The 18,493-nt window shown below is 50.2% G+C and overlaps 1 protein-coding gene across 1 annotated transcript; it reads right to left on the bottom strand.

Moving 5' to 3' along the window:
• Nucleotides 1–6,193: 6,193 nt before the first annotated feature.
• LOC122558790 (uncharacterized) lies at nt 6,194–17,158 on the bottom strand. The gene is made up of 2 exons (XM_087994053.1): nt 14,108–17,158; nt 6,194–8,225 (listed from the first exon to the last, which is right to left on the bottom strand). Exon 1 carries the CDS (start codon nt 17,073–17,075, stop codon nt 16,272–16,274), a length of 804 nt encoding a protein of 267 aa, XP_087850179.1. The 5' UTR covers nt 17,076–17,158; the 3' UTR covers nt 6,194–8,225; nt 14,108–16,271.
• Between the last annotated feature and the right edge of the window lie 1,335 nt (nt 17,159–18,493).

Genomic DNA, 18,493 nt, shown 5'->3' with positions numbered 1-18,493 from the left:
TTAACAATGGTGATAGCTAGACAATGTGTTGCAGGTGTTAGCCCCCTGTATTCTCTGTCTATGACCTCCAAGGTGGACTTCGGGTCAGGCAGGAAAGTGGCCGAGCAGAGGCTCATAGCTAAGTTTGGTACTCATAGGGAGGGCCTCAACCGGGACCTTGGGTTCATGTCACATTACAGGTGATCACCATTGCACTACACACACACACACACTCTCACACGGACACAGGTACACACAGACACGCACAGAGACACCCACACACACCCTTATAGACACACATTCCCACATGCACCCCCTCACAGACTTAAGACACTCTGCACTCACTACACACACACACACACACTTTCTCACACTCACAACCCCCACCCCAGACAGACATACACACACAGACAAAGACCCACATGCACACATATATTCTGTGGGGTGAATTTGTACTTGCAGAGTTACATTGCACTTTGCTCAAAAACTGCATACATTCATGTAGAACTCTGAGCTCAAAAACTGCATGAATTTATGTAAAACTGTTATCTCACTTTTTAGATTTGAATCAATCTAAACATCAGGTCATAGACAGAGAACACAGGGGGCTAACACCTTCAACATATTGTCTAGTTATCACCATTGTTAACAGCTAACCCGAGAATGCAACTTTTAAAAAAAAGGGTTTTGTGATTTACACATGAAAGAAGTGAAACTATCACTGTATTCTAACAGATGAAAGGCTTAACAGACAATCAATTTTTCAATGTATAATTTCAGTTACATCACACTGCAAATTTTTGCTATAAATTCTGTGTTACGATCGAGCCCTCCACTATCACCTGATGAAGGAGCGTCGCTCCGAAAGCTAGTGTGCTTCCAATTAAACCTGTTGGACTATAACCTGGTGTTGTGTGGTTTTTAACCTTGGATTTTCAGAAGGTTTTACACAAAGAGGATTGAAGTACCTAGCCTCTGAGGTAATGTACTGGCATGGATTGATGATTGATCAACAGGTAGAAACCAGTGGGGGAGAAATGGGTCGTTCTCACATTGACAGACTGTGACTCATGGGGTACCACAAGTATCAGCACTTGGACACCAGCTCTTCACAGATTACAATGATTCAAAGGCACTTAGGTGGATTGATGAACAGGAAAGGTTTGGAGGGATTTGGGCCAAATGCAGGCAGGTGGGATGAGCTTAGTTTGGGATTGTTTTCGGCACGGATTAGTTGGACCGAAGGGTCTGTGTCTATTCTGTATGACTCTACGACAATGATTTGGAGATGGGACTAAATGCTGATATGAAGTTAAGGGGAATGCATGTTGTGAGGAAGATGTAAGATGGCTTCAGGAGGATGTGGTCAGACTTAATGACTGGGCGAGAATATAGCAGATGGAATGTAATGTGGAAAAATATCAGGTTACTCACAGAGAAAAATTAAAAGTGTGATTCTATTAGTCAGGCTGGACACCACACACCCACCAAGGATTTTCAACTCTAGATTATGGATAGAGTAGTTTCAGAGGCACAGAGGATTGTGGGTACTGTTGTGACCATTGCTGACTAGTTGGCATGTGGATTGGAGGCTGGTGGTTTGATGATGAAGTCTCCAGGCATATGGTCCAACAGCAATGCCTGACCAAGCAGGAGAAATGGCTGCACTGTGCAACAGGCAGGACCAGGGTCGGGCTGTAACTGAAAGTCAGTCAGAGAGCAAGGTGCATTGTTTTTACAGGAAGCACCATGATTGGGAGTTAGGATCAAGATGCACTTGGTCTGTGCTCAATGTGTCAACTGAGCCTGCAGCCTCTTGGCGAACGAACAAACTGTCGTCATTGGGTGGAGGCAGCTTCTGTTGCTGCAAATTTCCAAAACTCCCCTGAAGCTTCTCAATGTCCTTCGGTCTGGAGCCAACTCAGTCCGGACCTGCCGCCACTCACAGCTCTACATGATCAAACTTGGAAAAAAGAATGTTACGGGATTAAACTGGGTGGAACACGGAACATGTGCTGCCTTCACAACCAGCCCAGCCAGCCCAGTATTGCCACGGGATGTACCAGCCAGCACAGTATTGCCATGGGGTGTACCAGCCAGCACAGTATTGCCACGGGGTGTACCAGCCAGCACAGTATTACCACAGGGTGTACCAGCCAGCACAGTATTGCCACGGGGTGTACCAGCAGCCCAGTATTGCCACGGAGTGTACCAGCCAGCACAGTATTGCCACGGGGTGTACCAGCCAGCCCAGTATTGCCACGGGGTGTACCAGCCAGCACAGTATTGCCACAGGGTGTACCAGCCAGCACAGTATTGCCAAGGGGTGTACCAGCTAGCCCAGTATTGCCACGGGGTGTACCAGCCAGCACAGTATTGCCAAGGGGTGTACCAGCCAGCACAGTATTGCCATGGGGTGTATCAGCCAGCACAGTATTGCCACGGGGTGTACCAGCCAGCACAGTATTGCCAAGGGGTGTACCAGCCAGCACAGTATTGCCAAGGGGTGTACCAGCCAGTACAGTATTGCCACGAGGTGTACCAGCCAGCACAGTATTGCCAAGGGGTGTACCAGCCAGCACAGTATTGCCATGGGGTGTACCAGCCAACACAGTATTGCCACGGGGTGTACCAGCCAGCACAGTATTGCCAAGGGGTGTACCAGCCAGCACAGTATTGCCACGGGGTGTACCAGCCAGCCCAGTATTGCCATGGGGTGTACCAGCCAACACAGTATTGCCACGGGGTGTACCATCTACGAGATGCCTTGCAGCAACACATCAAGGATCCTCCAAAACACTATGATTATGTGACCTCTGCCAGTTGGGAGGACAAGGGCAGTAGGTACATGGGAACACCACCCCCTCCAACATTCCCTTGAAACTCCACACCATCCTGACTTGGAAATATATCACCGTTCCTTCAGTGTCACTGGGTCAGAATCCTGGAATTCCCTCCCTAACCGCCCTGTAATTGCATGCACACCAACAACAGTAGCCACACACACAGAGTCATCCCGCACTGAAACCAGACTTTTAACTTCTTTAATTTTTTCTAATTTATTCCTACGACCTATCATGTTGGACTATCTATTTCTTTGCTTTTCTCATTCTTCTTGTCTCCTAAGAATTTGGTCTTAAGTATCAAATCCTTGATCCTACATCCCTTTGTACCTAAGATGGTGCTGTAATGCGGCAACTCTAAAGTTTTCACTGTACACTTGTGAGTACATGTGACAATAAAACTCATTCATTCATATCCTTTGGTCCAACCTATCCATGCTGACCAAGTTTCCCAATCTAAACTAGTCCCACCTGACTGCATTGGCCCATATCCCTCTAAATGTTTCCTGTCCAAGTACCTGTCAAAATGTCTTTTAAATGTTGTAACTGTTCCTGCATCTACAGTTCATTCTACATATCACTGTGTGAAAATGTTACTTCTCAGGTCCCTTTTAAAACTTTCCCCTCTCACCTTAAGAATGTACCCTCTCGTTCTGGACTCTCCGACCCCAGGGAAAAGACTTTACCTATTTACCCTATCCATGCTCCTCATGATTTTATAAACTTCTATAAGGTCACCCCTCAGCCACCGACGCTCCAGGGAAAACAGCCCCAGCCTATATAACCTCTCCTTATAACTCAAACTCTCCAATCCCTGCAACATCTCGCATGTAAATCTTTTCTGAGCGTGAACTGTACACACTACTCAACCTTTAATGAAACACTTACATTACTACACACAAAACAAACAAAACAGTCACACAGAGAAATATTAGTGTAATTGAACGCAAGTGAGGTAGAGAGTCAGAGGGACTTCCAGAGCTTGGGACCGAGGTATTACAAGACACAGCCACCAATTATGGAGTGTTAAAATCAGAGGTTCTTAAATGAATGCCAAGACGTTGGAGAGTTGTGGTCCTGCTGGAGATTACAGGAGAAAGGGATTGGCAAACGTAGACACATGTAACCCTGCTCATTAAAAAATAGGTCAAGAAACAGGGAATTATGGAACAGTGAGTCTGATGTTAGTCCTGGGGAAGGTGCACGAGTCAAAGATTTTATAGCAAAGCACTTAGAAAACAGAGATAGGATCTATAAAAGGGAAGTCAAGTTTGACAAATCAACTAGGTTTCTTTGAGGATGTTATTAGTGGAGCTGATCAGGAGGGGCAAGTCGATGCGGCTTTGTTTTGGATTTTCACAAGGCTTTTGACAAAGTCTCACGTAAGAGATTAATGTGTAAAATTTCGATGCACGGGATTGGAGGTAATGTATTGAGGTGGAGAGATTGTTTAACAAACATGAGACAAATATCACAGAATCATAGTACCCCCTAGTGTGGAAGCAGGCCATGTGACCCATCAATAAATGTGAGGTGCTGCATTTTGGAAAGGCAAATCTTACCAGGACTTATACACTTAATGGTAAGGTCCTGGGGAGTGTTGCTGAGCAAAGAGATCTTGGAGTGCAGGTTCATAGCTCCATGAGAATCGCAGGTAGATAGGATAATGAAGAAGGCGTTTGGTATGCTTTCCTTTATTGGTCAGAGTATTGAGTACAGGAGTTGGGAGGTCATGTTGCAGCTGTACAGGACACTTTTGCAAAATTGCGTGCAACTCTGGTCTCCCTGCCATAGGAAAGATGTTGTGAAACTTGAAAGGGTTCAGAAAAGATTTACAAGGATGTTGCCAGGGTTGGAGAATCTGAGCTATAGGGAGAGGCCGAACAGGCTGGGGCTGTTTTCCCTGGAGTGTCGGAGGCTGAGAGGTGACCTTATAGAGGTTTACAAAATTATGAGGGGTATGGATAGGGTAAATAGGCAAAGTCTGTTCCCTGGGGTCGGGGAGTCCAGAACTAGAGGGCATAGGTTTAGGGTGAGAGGGGAAAGATATAAAAGAGACCTAAGGGGCAACTTTTTCACACAGAGGGTGGTACGTGTATGGAATGAGCTGCCAGAGGATGTGGTGGAGGCTGGTACAACATTTAAAAGGCACCTGGATGGGTATATGAATAGGAAGGGTTAGGAGGGATGTAGGCCAAGTGCTGGCAAATGGGACTAGGTTAGAATATCTGGTCAGCATGGACGAGTTGGACTGAAGGGTCTGTTTCTGTGCTGCACATCTCTATGACTCTATCAAGTCCACACCTACCCTCTGAAGAGGATGCAGAGACACTGCTGTGTGGTTTGGAAAGGCTGTGGGTTGAGTAAATGCATAGCAGATGCAGCATGATGCGATAAGTGAGAGGTTGTAGGGAGGCAGATTACGATTTGAATAATGGTCCTGATACACCAGCCGCTGACAGTTAAGTGCAGGTGTAGCAGGTAGTGACGAAGGCAAACTGTTCCTTGTGAAAAGGTTCGAGCAGAGCAAAAATGTTGCTGCAATTATACCCAGCATTGAGAGGCTGCACCTGGAAACACTGAGAGGAAGATTTGGCCTCCTTATCTCACAATCGATGTGCTTGCATTAGAGGGAGTGGAGTGAAGGTTTACCAGACTGAGTCCTGAGGTGGCAGGACCAACAGCTGGGGAGAGATCGATATGATACAGTTAGGATTTTAATTCACCCGAGTTTCAAAGAACGAGGGAGGGATCTCACAGAAACCTGTCAAATTCTAACAGGACTAGACAGGGAAGATGTTTCTGATGGCACAGGATCCCAGAACCAGGGGTGGCAGTTTAAGAATAAAGGGATAAATTTTTGAGGACTGAGATGTGGGAGAAAGTTCTTCACCCAGAGAGCGCCAAGTTTGTCAAGTTCACTACCAAAGGAGGTGGATAAGTGGTGCTGGAAAAGCACAGCAATTCAGGCAGCATCCCGAGGAAAGGCTGAAACAGTCTGTGTTCACAAGAAGAGCTAGCTGTTGCTCTTGTGGTAAAAGGGATCAAGGGATATGGTGAGGGGGAAGCTGAGGTTGGGGCATTAAATTCAATGGTCAGCGATGATCATATTGAATGGTGCAGCAAGCTCGAGGAGCCGATGGCCTACTCCTGCTCTTCCCTTCTATGCTCCTACAAAAAGCCAAGTGGTACATTGATTACCCTCTGGGGGTTTGGATTAGGAACATGAAAATCGACTTGGCCTGTCTCCCTTCTGATCACAGTGCAGATGATGGAGCAGTGTGCTGTGATAAACGCTGTCCATGTGCGGAGAGATCGTGTGTAGCAAGCACTGCTCAAATAAATTAACAACCAAGCTGTGACACCTAAGACTCGTTATTCAATTGTTGAAAATGTTTTTATTATTTAAATAACTCCTGTCCATACTGTAATCCCGATAGTGAAAAAATCGCAGTACATTTCACAGTCAGAAGTGTCATTTGGAAAATAAATGTAAAACATACAAACAGGTCAAGATATCAAAATCACTCATTCCTAGTTTTCCATTTGGTGTGTGAAAATCTAAGTTTGACAAGGTTAAAAATATATAAATCAATTGCCCAATTCCTCCCCCTCCCCATTTTAAAAATCTAAAACACATGTACTGCCTGTTACGTCCCAAAAAGCTGCTCAATCTCATTGCCACATGACCAGCTCCAAATGATCAGTTCCCAGATATCCCCCTCTCAAGTGGTAATCAGGTCCCATTGTGAAAATACCTCCAACCCCTCCTCACAGAAAGGCCAGGGCGATGCCCTTCCCAAAAACAGATGCAGAGGTGCCAATTAAAAGCAGACAGTTTTAGACAATACAGCACTGACACCAAAAGACACCTGGCTGTGCTGTTGTCAATCAGTGAACCTTGTGCAACGATGGGTATTTCATACTAGACATACTGCAGCACTTCAGCTGTTGACGCTCCTCACCAGTCCGTGACTAGTTCACTGGAAAGGTGTCAATGTAGAGCCTATCGTGCTGTCTACAAAGGAGCCTGATTTTCACCTCTGTGGGGAGGGCCCAGGGCTCTCAGTGAGCAGTGAACAGACAGGGGTTTATGATGAAGCTTGACCTGCCCCTTAACTCTCCTGTTGACAGGAGGATTGCTGTTCCTCCCTGTGCTTTCTGCTGAACATGCCTGGGACTCCACCCGACATGCTCCCAGCCATAATGAAGCCCTCACCACTAGGCTCAGGGAGAGAGAATCTCTCAGTACAAGACCCCCCTGACACATCCATTCCCAAAATGGTGTCTAAAGTCGCTCAGGAAATAACCAATAACAGCTCGGAGTGTTCACAATTGAGAGGCAATCATCCCTTCTGTAGGCCGATGAGCAAGCTTATTGCAGCAAGCTCACTTTCACAAACCCATGGTTAAACTTTAAAGCACCTGGAGGAGCCCAGGAGGAGGCCGTCTGGCCCATCAGTCTTGTACTGGTATTTTTGCAGAAAGCTGACCAGTTATTCCCATTCCCTTATGCTTTCCCTGCAGCCCTACAAATTCTCTCCTCTCAAAGCCTGTCCATTGAGTATTCTGAGTCAATCAAGGTTGTCTTTAATTGATTCAATGGTGAGGAGTTGTGAGATTTCTCTAACCCTACACCACCCGCACAGCCTTTATACCTTGAGCTGTTGTTCAAGTGGAGGGTGAAAGCTGATTTCACGTGGTTTAGACATTAACTGGGTAGCTGCAACTCAGTTCCACCACAAAGTCAGACACATCTTTATCTTACACTGCAGGCCGAATGGAGAACAAAGATCCTGCACGTTAATTGCTTCTATATCCAGACCCTTGTTCTCAATTATTAAAAAGCCAAGTTGAATCTTTGAAACATTCTGGAATTCATTCTGAAAAACATTCATTTTTGGATGAAAATTCCAAAGTACAAGAAAGGGTACATACAAAAATTCAAAACATTGGCACGGCAATCGTGTTTAACATAAGAATGAAGACAAATCCAACTTCCTGACAGACCTTTCATAATTCACAGTAAAGGCTTTCTGCTGAAATAGCAGTTTAATTGTTTTTTATGTAAAAACACAGAGCTACTTGAATCAAAAACATCTACCATGTTGATTATTCTTGGTGAATATGAACAACATTGACATCAGGAAGGCGAGAATGCAGCTACAGACGCTGAGATGGCCAAAGACACACCAGCAATATCGTCTCTTATTTTGGTTTTGTTTTCATAACGCTACGCTCGAGATCCGCAGAGGTCCCAAGGCCACCTGTAGAGGCAGCTTCACTCATTGCAGAGGCCGCAGTCTCCCTCAGGCCGAACCAAAGGACACGATGGTCTCCTTCACTGTCTCACAGCCTTCCCCTGTGAAGAGTGTCACAATCCAAGAAGGAAATGGTTCACCCCTACGGGAGAAACAAAACGCTGATAAACAGCAAACAACTGGAGAAACTTTATATCAGCGAAAGGCCGCACTCTGTGCGCATTGTGGAGGGAGCAATTCCTCACACACCATTCCAGAGTACTGGTGGGCAATTCCGCTTGAGAAAGCATCACAACTAAGCTCAGTTTGGCCTCATAGCAGCTCATGTTGACACAGTCCGCTGTTGGCATCTCTGCATTAAAATCCGACCGCAGTGGGAGCAGCTCAAACCCTTACAGTCCATTTCAACAGCAGCTGCTCAGCTGGTGGGAGGAGAGTGCCAGAGACTGGACACAGAGGGAGACTGGTTCCTCCCTGCTCTACCTCAGTACTACATTAAAGGGCTACAGCCAGGGTTTGAAGGGGACAGTGGAAATAATATGAATGGTGATATATCAAAATGTTAGGGGGTTTTGTGGTGCAGTGGTGGTGTCCCTACCTCTAGGCTGAAAGACCTGGGTTCAAGTCACACCTGCTCCAAGACGCACAGCAACATCTCTGAACGGGTTAGTTAAAAACACCTATGAACAAAACATTACATGTAACCCAGAGCTGGCCAATAGAAACCACTAACAAACCACATTTGAGACGACATTAATCTAATTGCATCAACTGCAGGACAGGATGCCTCTCAGACGACTCTGATAAATGTATTTCTTGTTAACAGACCCAAGGCAGTCACAACAATCAATACACAGGCACTGAGACTCTCCGCTATTTCCTGTTCATGGACAAATGCATTCAGTTTGTACACTCCAAGCACACAGGAGTGGAGGTAACTGAACTAACAGCATGACCCACCAGCAGTTCCTTGCATTTCCAAGCAGCTCTGAATTGCATCACACCTGCATTGCCAATGTAGCCACATGGAGCTGTTGTACTGGGCAATACTGGCTCCTTTCAAGGCCAGAGATAGGCTTATCAGAGCACTGCCTGGCCTGATTCTGACACATCTGAAATCCACGTCAAAGAGGCTGAGTTGGAGTAGTGACTACCCCAGGCCTTAACAAACCGAGGGAGAAAGTAGGACCGCAGAGGCTGGGGAACGGAGTTGAGAGTGCGGCGCTGGAAAAGCACAGCCGGTCAGGCAGCATCTAAGGAGCAGGAGAATCGATGTTTCAGGAATGCTGATGAAGGGCTTATGCCGAAAACATTGACTCTCCTGTTCCTCAGACACTGCCTGACCAGCTGTGCTTTTCCAGCGCCACACTCTCGACCCTAACAATCTGACCCAAGTCCATCCCAGCGCCTGTTAAGCACAACGACAGGAAATAAATTCAGTCTTAACGTTACTTCGAATAGAACAGTCCTCCATTGCTTACAGCACGTTAGCAGGCCATTTATCTGGGTGCAACCCATACAAAACCAGTTGTGTTAAAATTGTGGTCATGTCTCATGTTGAAAATATCTGTTACTGAGGAGCTCCCTGGCCAGCCACTTGTGCCCCAATACTCTCAGATAAAAGCTTCAGTGGTGTTATAAAATAACCTGCATTTATATAGTACCACGAACTTAGTAAAACGATCCAAGGAGTTCTCAGGGGCACAAATAAGACAAAATCTAACAGTGAGCCGCATCAGGAGTTAGTAATACAATGACTGAAAACTTGGTCAAAGAGGTAGATTTCTTTCCTAAGTGCCCTGAAAGACGTGGGGAAGAGAAGGAGAAGTGTGTGAGAGAAAGGGAGCAAGGGAGGGTGTGTGAGTGAGAGAGAGAATATGATAGAGGGACAGAGATAGGGAGAAAGAGAGCAAGGGAGGGTGTGTGAGTGAGAGAGAGAATATGATAGAGGGACAGAGATAGGGAGAAAGAGAGCGAGGGAGAGTGTTTACAGAACAAATTCCAGAGCTTAGCACCAAGACAGTTAAAGGCACAGCCTCCAGGAGGGAAAACAGGGCTACATAAAAGGAGCAAAAGTATTGCAAAGGTTTGTATGATGGAAAAGTGAGTGATTGGGAGGGAGCAAAAGCAGCTATAGAATCATTAGGCAGAGCCGTCAGCCCTTCAGCCCATCAAGTGCATGCTGGCTCTCCATCCACCAATTCAATCCCATCCTCCCACTCACTCTCGACACATTTATTTGTCTCAAGCGTCAATCCACTCAACCTCCTTTGGAAATTATTGAGTGTTTCTGCTTTCACCAGCTTTTCATGGAGAGCAAGTTCCAGATCTTTGAATAACCATGTTTGTCTGTGCACCCCCTCCACCTCTCCCCCAAAACCTTAAACCCAGGCAGCTGAGTCCTGCACGAGCTAATCTGAGCACCTCATCCTTTTGTTACCTTATCCCAACTGGTCATAATCTTTCCACCTCTACCAGGAAGACAGTGCTACAGAAACTCAGTAGCTCTGGCAGCATCGGTGCAGAGAGAAGCAGAGTTCATGTTTTGAGTACGTGACCCTTCTTCAGCAAGTGAACGCTGCTTCTGTCTGCACAGGTGCTGCCAGAGCTACTGAGTTTCTGCAGCACTTTCTGCTTTTATTTTCATGGTATTTAGAGACAAGCCTGAACTTTCTGAACCTAACCGTGCCACGAACCCTGGTTCCTCATCCATAGAACCATTCTGGATAATCTCATCTCAAGAAGCGTTATTGCCTCAGAGACATCTGAACACACAGCAGCAGGAACAAGGATTTCTACAAATGAGCTGAGGCACAGAGCAGGGGGAGACAGGAACTCAGATCATTTTGCAAACACCGCAAAGTGTCAATTGTTACTGAGCTCTGGTTTCTGCTTTTCCTGTATTAGCTAACAGCAGAACAACAGGCTCCTCTACATAAAGAGCAAAGCGTTCCAATAGAAATGGGAGCTCCAAGCTGGAACGAATCTAATCGAAGGAATATTCAGACCAGCTCTCGGAGGAAGAAAAAACAATCAAAAATCAATCTGGTGACCCTAAAGAAACCGGACGAATGAAATCAAACACTGCAGGTTAACCTGACAGACCCATGCATTTATATTTCAGTCCTATCTCCCCACTGCAGAACGCAGCACCATTGGAATCTCTGGACACGTCCAGGGCCCCCTGAGATAGTGGTGAGGATGAGTGTGGGTTGGACACAAAGCTCAGGGCCACGCAGTGTGTCAGGGAAGAACCAAGAACTTCACGTTTGAGACTGGAGGGTCCATGGGGGGAAAAGGATGAGAGGTTCCTTTTCTGCAGGGAACCACCAGAGGGTCTTTTATTAAGTGACAACTTCAAAGGCCAATTCTCAATCTGCCCGGGGTGGGGTACAGTTTGAGTTGACATTACTTATCCAAGATCACAGTGCCAAACATGAAAAGCTAGAGTTATATAAAACAAGTACATAATTTACACAGGAATATATTAAAAGGACATTATGCTAATTGTATTATTTACTTTCAGGATCATTATTCAGAGTAAGTTCATGTAGCAAAATTCATTCGTTAGTGTGCAACATGCTTCCGAAAAAACTGCCAAGACAAACACAAACCCAATTTTAGTCTCGTTTAGACTCAAAGAGCACAGGAAGGGCTAGTCAGGTCCTTGTGACTGCACTGACCCTGTCAAGGAGCTGTTTCACTGGTGTCACTTTCCTCTAGTCTCTCTCCTCAGCCCTGTGTCTTTCGCCCTGGCTTGTCAGTCCGTTTCTCCAGCAGGCAACTGCATCATCAGAGCTCGGGATGTCTGTGCATTACGTGCATGCAAGGGAAAATGGTCAAAGGGAAGGTGCAGCTGGTCTCTAGTACTCCCAAAGACGTGAGCGAGAGAGACACGGAGACAGAGAGAGAGCGCACGCACGTGACAGCCAGCGGGCAAGAGAGAGAAAACATTGTGTGGGTGAGGAAATGGGACTTTTCTGGACTGTGAAGACTTCTTCGCCTGAACTGCCTGGTGGATAAAGTAACCAGAAAGCAGCCAGTCACTATTGGAATGACAGGCTGGAAAGAAAGAGGGAAGATGCTGGATGTAATGGTGTAAATGTTGACAAGGGACTCACATTGTTTAACACTCACCCTGCTCCATACAGCACAGAACATGGACCTCACACACAGCAAACAAACAGACTGTAAACTTTTACTAAGAACTTCAAGCGAGAAGGACAGACTTTGATAAAAAAACCCTACACATACGGACATGAAAGTACAAACTCAATCAAGACATTCATCTAAGTTTCAGTATGCACTTTTTCTACCTTCCTGTTTACTGTAACCTCCAGTGCTACACACCAGTAATCTGATCAGTGCCTCAGGTCTCTGTCCTATCAGTGTGTGCGCGCGTGCGTGTGGGGGTATGTATGTGGGGGTGTGTGTGTGTGTGGGGGGGATGTGTTTGTGTGGGGGTGTGGGTGTGTGTGTGTGGGTGTGTGTGTGTGGGTGGGTGGGGGGGGTGTGTGGGTGGGTGTGTGTGTGGGGGGTGGGTGTGTGTGTGGGGGGTGTGTGTGTGAGGGGGGGTGTGTGTGGGGTGTGTGTGTGTGTGGGGGTGTGTGTGTGTGGGGGTGTGTTTGTGTGGGGGGTGTGTGTGTGGGGGGGGTGTGTGTGGGGGGGATGTGTTTGTGTGGGGGTGTGTGTGTGTGGGGGTGTGCGTGGGGGTGTGTGTGTGGGAGTGGGGGTGTGTGTGTGTGTGGGGGGGATGTGTTTGTATGGGGGGTGTGTGTGTGTGTGGGGGGTGTGTGTGTGGGGGGGTGTGTGTGTGGGGGATGTGTTTGTGTGGGGGTGTGTGTGTGTGGGGGTGTGCGTGTGTGTGGGGGGGTGCGTGTGTGTGGGGGTGTGGGTGTGTGGGGGTGTGCGTGTGTGTGGGGGTGTGTGTGTGTGGGGGTGTGTGTGTGGGAGTGGGGGTGTGGGAGTGGGGGGGGGATGTGTTTGTATGGGGGGTGTGTGTGTGTGTGGGGTGTGTGTGGGGGGGTGTGTGTGTGGGGGGGTGTGTGTGTGGGGGTGTGTGTGGGGGAGTGGGGGTGTGGGAGTGGGGGGGGGATGTGTTTGTATGGGGGGTGTGTGTGTGGGGTGTGTGTGGGGGGGTGTGTGTGTGGGGGGGTGTGTGTGTGGGGGTGTGTGTGTGGGGGTGGGGGGTGGGTGTGTGTGTGTGTGGGGGGGATGTGTTTGTATGGGGGGTGTGTGTGTGTGTGGGGGGGTGTAGCCCATCATAAAAGCTGCCTATAATTAGAACTGATTCGGAGATGCCGGTGTTGGACTGGGGTAACAACCACCTGATGAAGGAGCGTCGCTCCGAAAGCTAGAGCTTCCAATTAAACCTGTTGGACTATAACCTGGTGTTGTGTGGTTTTTAACTTTATAATCAGAACAGGTGTCATGTTGGAAATCTGATGGCTCTGAAACAGGTTTACGCTGCTGTGGACAGCCTATTTGTCATCTTACCAAGGCGACGACAAGATTATGGGCAAGTACACACAGAGTGAGCTCTGACGCAGAGAATCTTAACCAGGTCTAATCCTTTACCCAGTGGGACTGTGGGGTGCACAGTCACCCCAACACCAATCAGGAGCAGATAGACTGGTTAATATCTCCCCTCTCCTTTACCTCTCCCCATCAGGCCGGACACAAAATGTGGAGGAGCCGGTGTTGATCTGGAGTGGATAAAATCAGAAGTCACACAACACCAGGTTATAGTCCGACAGATTTACTGGATTTCAAATAAACCTGCTGGACTACAAATTGGTGTCGCGTGACTTCTGACTTTAGATACAAAATAGAAATGACAACACCAACAGCAATGAAGTCAAAGTGAAAGTACTGTATATAGAACTCTTCGCCATGCCATTCCAGAACACATCACTTGAAAATTCTCAGAATACTTGTCTTGAGGACCAGCGACTTGAACATCTCTGGAGCGGCTGAGGTGGAGGAAACAAGAAAAAACATTTCTAAAGCCGTGTCAGTACCAACCCGAAAATGAACACTGATCAGCTGAAGCTGCCCTTAGCGAGGCCATCCAACGCAGTTTTCCGAGAGACAGATGTTTAAAGACAGGATCACAGAATGGTTACGGGACAGGAGGAGGAGGAGGTGATGAAGGTCACTCAGCCCATCAAGTCTGTGTTGGCTTGCACCTCCTCCCCCACAATAAAAGATCCATGAAGTGATCAACCAGACTTCCGGAAAGACATCCAGACAGAGTCACAGTCCATATCGTACAACTACATTAGAAAGAGAAGGAGCAAGTGTAGACAGTTTGACGGTGAGATCTGGGTGGGGAAGGGGATGCTTTGGGGAGCAAGAAGATGGCTTGAGGGTGGGGGTTGTAGGAGGTGGCTGGAATCCCTGACTCCCGAGGAAGTTTGCAATCTCATGTCCTTCTGGCATCTGGAGCTTGGTCGAGAATCCCAGCGGTGGGGTCAGCTCCGGAGATCCCTGTGGTGCACTGTCCGTGAGGGGGTCTTGCTTGTCCGTTGGGGAGACCAAACCCATCTGGGTGCAGGCTGTGGAGGTGGATGGAGGCGAAGAGAGCAGAGGGAGGGAGGGAGGGAGGGGACAGAGTGAAGGATGGAAGTGAGGGAGGGAACTGGAGTGATAGAGTGAGGGAGGCAATGAAGGGGGAGGGAGGGACTGAGGGGATGGAGTGAGGAGAGAGTGAGGGGACGGAGTGAGTGAGGAAGGTGAGGGGAGCGAGGGGATAGAAGTTGTGGAGGGAAGATAATGGAGGGGAGATAGTGGAGAGGAGGAACAGTAAGGTGAGGGTAGGTGAGGGTGGGGTAAGTGCAGTGTCCCCCAGCCCTGGCCCTAGCGAGGCAGGTAAGTGAGGGAGGGAGAAGATGAGGGAGAGGGGGGGGGTGAGGGTGGAGTGTGAGCTGTGTCCCTGTCCCTAGCGGGGTGGGTGTGTGTGTGAGGGTGTGTGTGTGAGGGTGGGGGGGATGTGTGTTGGGGGGGGTGTGTGTGTGGGTGTGTGTGTGTGAGGGTGTGTGTCTGTGTTTGGGGGGGGTGAGGGTGTGTGTCTGTGTGTGAGAGGGTGTGTGTGTGAGAGGGTGTGTGTGTGTGTGAGAGGGTGTGTGTGTGTGTGTGTGAGGGTGTGTGTCCTGCCCTAGCGGGGTGTGTGTGTGAGGGTGTGTGTGTGTGAGGGTGTGTGTGTGTGAGGGTGTGAGTGTGAGGGTGTGTGTGAGTGTGAGGGTGTGTGTGTGTGAGGGTGTGTGTGTGTGAGGGTGTGTGTGTGTGAGGGTGTGTGTGTGTGTGTGAGTGAGGGTGTGTGTGTGAGTGTGTGTGTGGGTGTGTGTGAGGGTGTGTGTGAGGGTGTGTGTGTGGGTGTGTGTGGGGGTGTGTGTGGGGGTGTGTGTGGGGGTGTGTGTGGGGGTGTGTGTGGGGGTGTGTGTGGGGGTGTGTGTGGGGTGTGTGTGTGTGTGTGGGTGTGGGTGTGTGTGTGTGTGGGTGTGTGTGGGTGTGTGTGGGTGTGTGTGGGGGTGTGTGTGGGGGTGTGTGTGGGGGTGTGTGTGTGTGAGTGTGTGTGTGGCTGTGTGTGAGGGTGTGTGTGTGAGTGTCTGTGTGGGTGTGGTGTGTGTGTGTGTGGGGGTGTGTGTGGGTGTCTGTGTGTGAGGGTGTGTGTGAGTGTCTGTGTGTGTGTGTGAGTGAGGGGGTGTGTGTGTGTGTGTGTGTGTGTGGGGGTGTGTGTGTGTGTGAGTGAGGGTGTGTGTGTGTGTGTGTGTGTGAGTGTGTGTGTGTGTGTGTGTGAGGGTGTGTGTGTGTGTGTGGGGGTGTGTGTGTGTGTGAGTGAGGGGGTGTGTGTGTGTGTGTGTGTGAGTGTGTGTGTGTGTGTGTGTGAGGGTGTGTGTGTGTGTGTGTGTGAGTGTGTGTGTGTGTGTGTGTGAGGGTGTGTGTGTGTGTGTGGGGGTGTGTGTGTGTGTGAGTGAGGGTGTGTGTGTGTGTGTGTGTGTGAGTGTGTGTGTGTGTGTGTGTGAGGGTGTGTGTGTGTGTGTGGGGGTGTGTGTGTGTGTGAGTGAGGGGGTGTGTGTGTGTGTGTGTGTGAGGGTGTGTGTGTGTGTGTGTGAGGGTGTGTGTGTGTGTGTGTGAGTGTGTGTGTGTGTGTGTGTGAGGGTGTGTGTGTGTGTGTGTGTGTCCTGCCCTAGCGGGGTGGGTAGGGGATCGGGCTGATCCTGATCACTGGGGACAGGTTGACCCGGAGGATTCTCTGAGCTTTCCTGCGAACCTCTTCATCCGAGGACGAGTCATCCACCTTGATCACCTTGGACTGGAGCAGCTGCAGCCGCCGCCGCCGGCTGTGACTGGGGTCTTCCTGTGCGCGGGGCCGGGGCCTGGGCCTAGGCCTGGGCCTGGGCCTGGGCCGGGCCTTCAGGGAGTGCAGCTGCTGCTGGATCCGGCGGCCGCTCTCTCTCTCCCGGTCCCTGTCCGGGTCCGGGTCCGGGTCCCGGGGCCGGGGCGGCCTCCTGTCCGGGCCCCGCGGCCTCCTCCCCGGACTCTCCCCGAGCCGGACCCCGGAGGCGGGAGGCCGCAGCCAGCCGTTACACTGCGGCCTGCTCCGCGGCTTCTTCCGGCTGGAGGCCTCTCCCTGGGCCGGGCTGTAACCGGGGCCGGGGCCGGGGCCGGGGGCGGCGGGCCCCGCGCTCGCCCCCGGGCTCGCCCCCGCGCTCGCCCCCGGGCTCGCCCCCGCGGCGCTCGCCCCCGCCCCCGCCGGGACCTGGCAGGTTGACGAGGTGTAGCCGTACACGTCCCGGCTCCGGAGCACCGTGGGCAGGTAACCCTCGTCCCGGAGCCCGGCCACGAAGCTCAGCAGCTGGGACTGGGACTGGAGCGGGTCCGGGGACAGGGGGCTCCACACGGACAGCGCGTCCTCCAGGGCCCGAGGCCCTACCACCGGGATCCGTGACCAGGCCTGAACGGCCGGGCCCTCCGGGGGGCACCGGGACATCGGCGCCACAACCGCCCCGGGGCTGCCCGCCGCTTCGCCGCAAACTCCAGCCCCAGGCTTGGGGCCTACACCCGGCCCCGCCCTCTCACGTACATCACTTCCGGCCTGCCGTCAGGAGGCGGGGCTTTCCCGGGACGGGGCGGGGCAACCAACCCTTCACCCCCACATTGACCCCATTTACCCCTTGACCCCCATTTACCCCCTGACCCCACATTGACCCCATTTACCCCCTGACCCCACATTGACCCCATTTACCCCTTGACCCCCATTTATCCCGACCCCACATTGACCCCATGCACCCCTTGACCCCACATTGACCCCATTTACCCCTTGACCCCCATTTACCCCCGACCCCACATTGACCCCATGCACCCCTTGACCCCCATTTACCCCCGACCCCACATTGACCCCATTTACCCCTTGACCCCCATTTACCCCCGACCCCACATTGACCCCATTTACCCCTTGACCCCCCATTTACCCCTGACCCCACATTTACCCCTTGACCCCCATTTACCCCTTGACATCACATTAATCTCATGTACCCCCGACCCCACATTGACCCCATTTACCCCTTGACCCCCATTAGCCCCTGTCCCCACATTAACCCATTTACCCCTGACACCACACTGACCCCTATTTACCCCAGACCCTTCCATTAACCCCATTCACCCCTGAACCTGCATTGACCCATTTACATCTTGACCCCCGTCTACCCCCTGACCGCACATTAACCCATTTACCCCTGACACCACACTGACCCCCTTTTACCCCAGACCCCTCCATTAACCCCATTTACCCCCTGACACCACATTAACCCCATTTATCTTCTGGCCCCACATTGACCCCCATTTACCCCTGGACCCCTCCATTAACTCCATTTACCCCCGACACCGCATTGATACCATTTACCCCTTGACCCTCATTTACCCCCTGACCACACAATAATCCATTTACCTCTGACGCCACACTGACCCCCACTTACCTCCTGACCTCGCATTGACCCCATTTATCTTCTGGCGCTACATTGAGCCCCATTTACCCCGATCCCCCCATTAACCCCGTTTATCCTCTAATCTCACATTTACCCCATTTATCCCAAACCCCAAATTTATCCCCGATCCCGCATTAACCCCATTTATCCCCTGATCCCACATTGACCCCACTTACCCCCGACCGCACACTGACCCCCATTTACCTCAACTACTGCTGACTGCCCTCATCTCCAACCCCACATTGACCCCCATTTACCCCTGACCCCATTGACCCCTTTACCTTGACACTGCATTGACCTCCCTTTACCCCTGATCCCACGCTGACCCCCGATTGACCCCTTTACCCTGATAGACACCACATTGACCCCTTTACCCCTGACCCCACACTGACCCCACACTGACCCCATTTAACCCCTGACCCCA

The sequence above is a fragment of the Chiloscyllium plagiosum genome, unplaced genomic scaffold (genome assembly GCF_037043375.1).
Source record: "Chiloscyllium plagiosum isolate Xiang-an unplaced genomic scaffold, Cpla_swu_hap1 HiC_scaffold_14, whole genome shotgun sequence".
In the NCBI taxonomy this organism is placed as follows: Eukaryota; Metazoa; Chordata; class Chondrichthyes; order Orectolobiformes; family Hemiscylliidae; genus Chiloscyllium; species Chiloscyllium plagiosum.
Note: the sequence above shows the minus strand (reverse complement) of the source record. Positions and strands in the feature narration are given on the sequence as shown.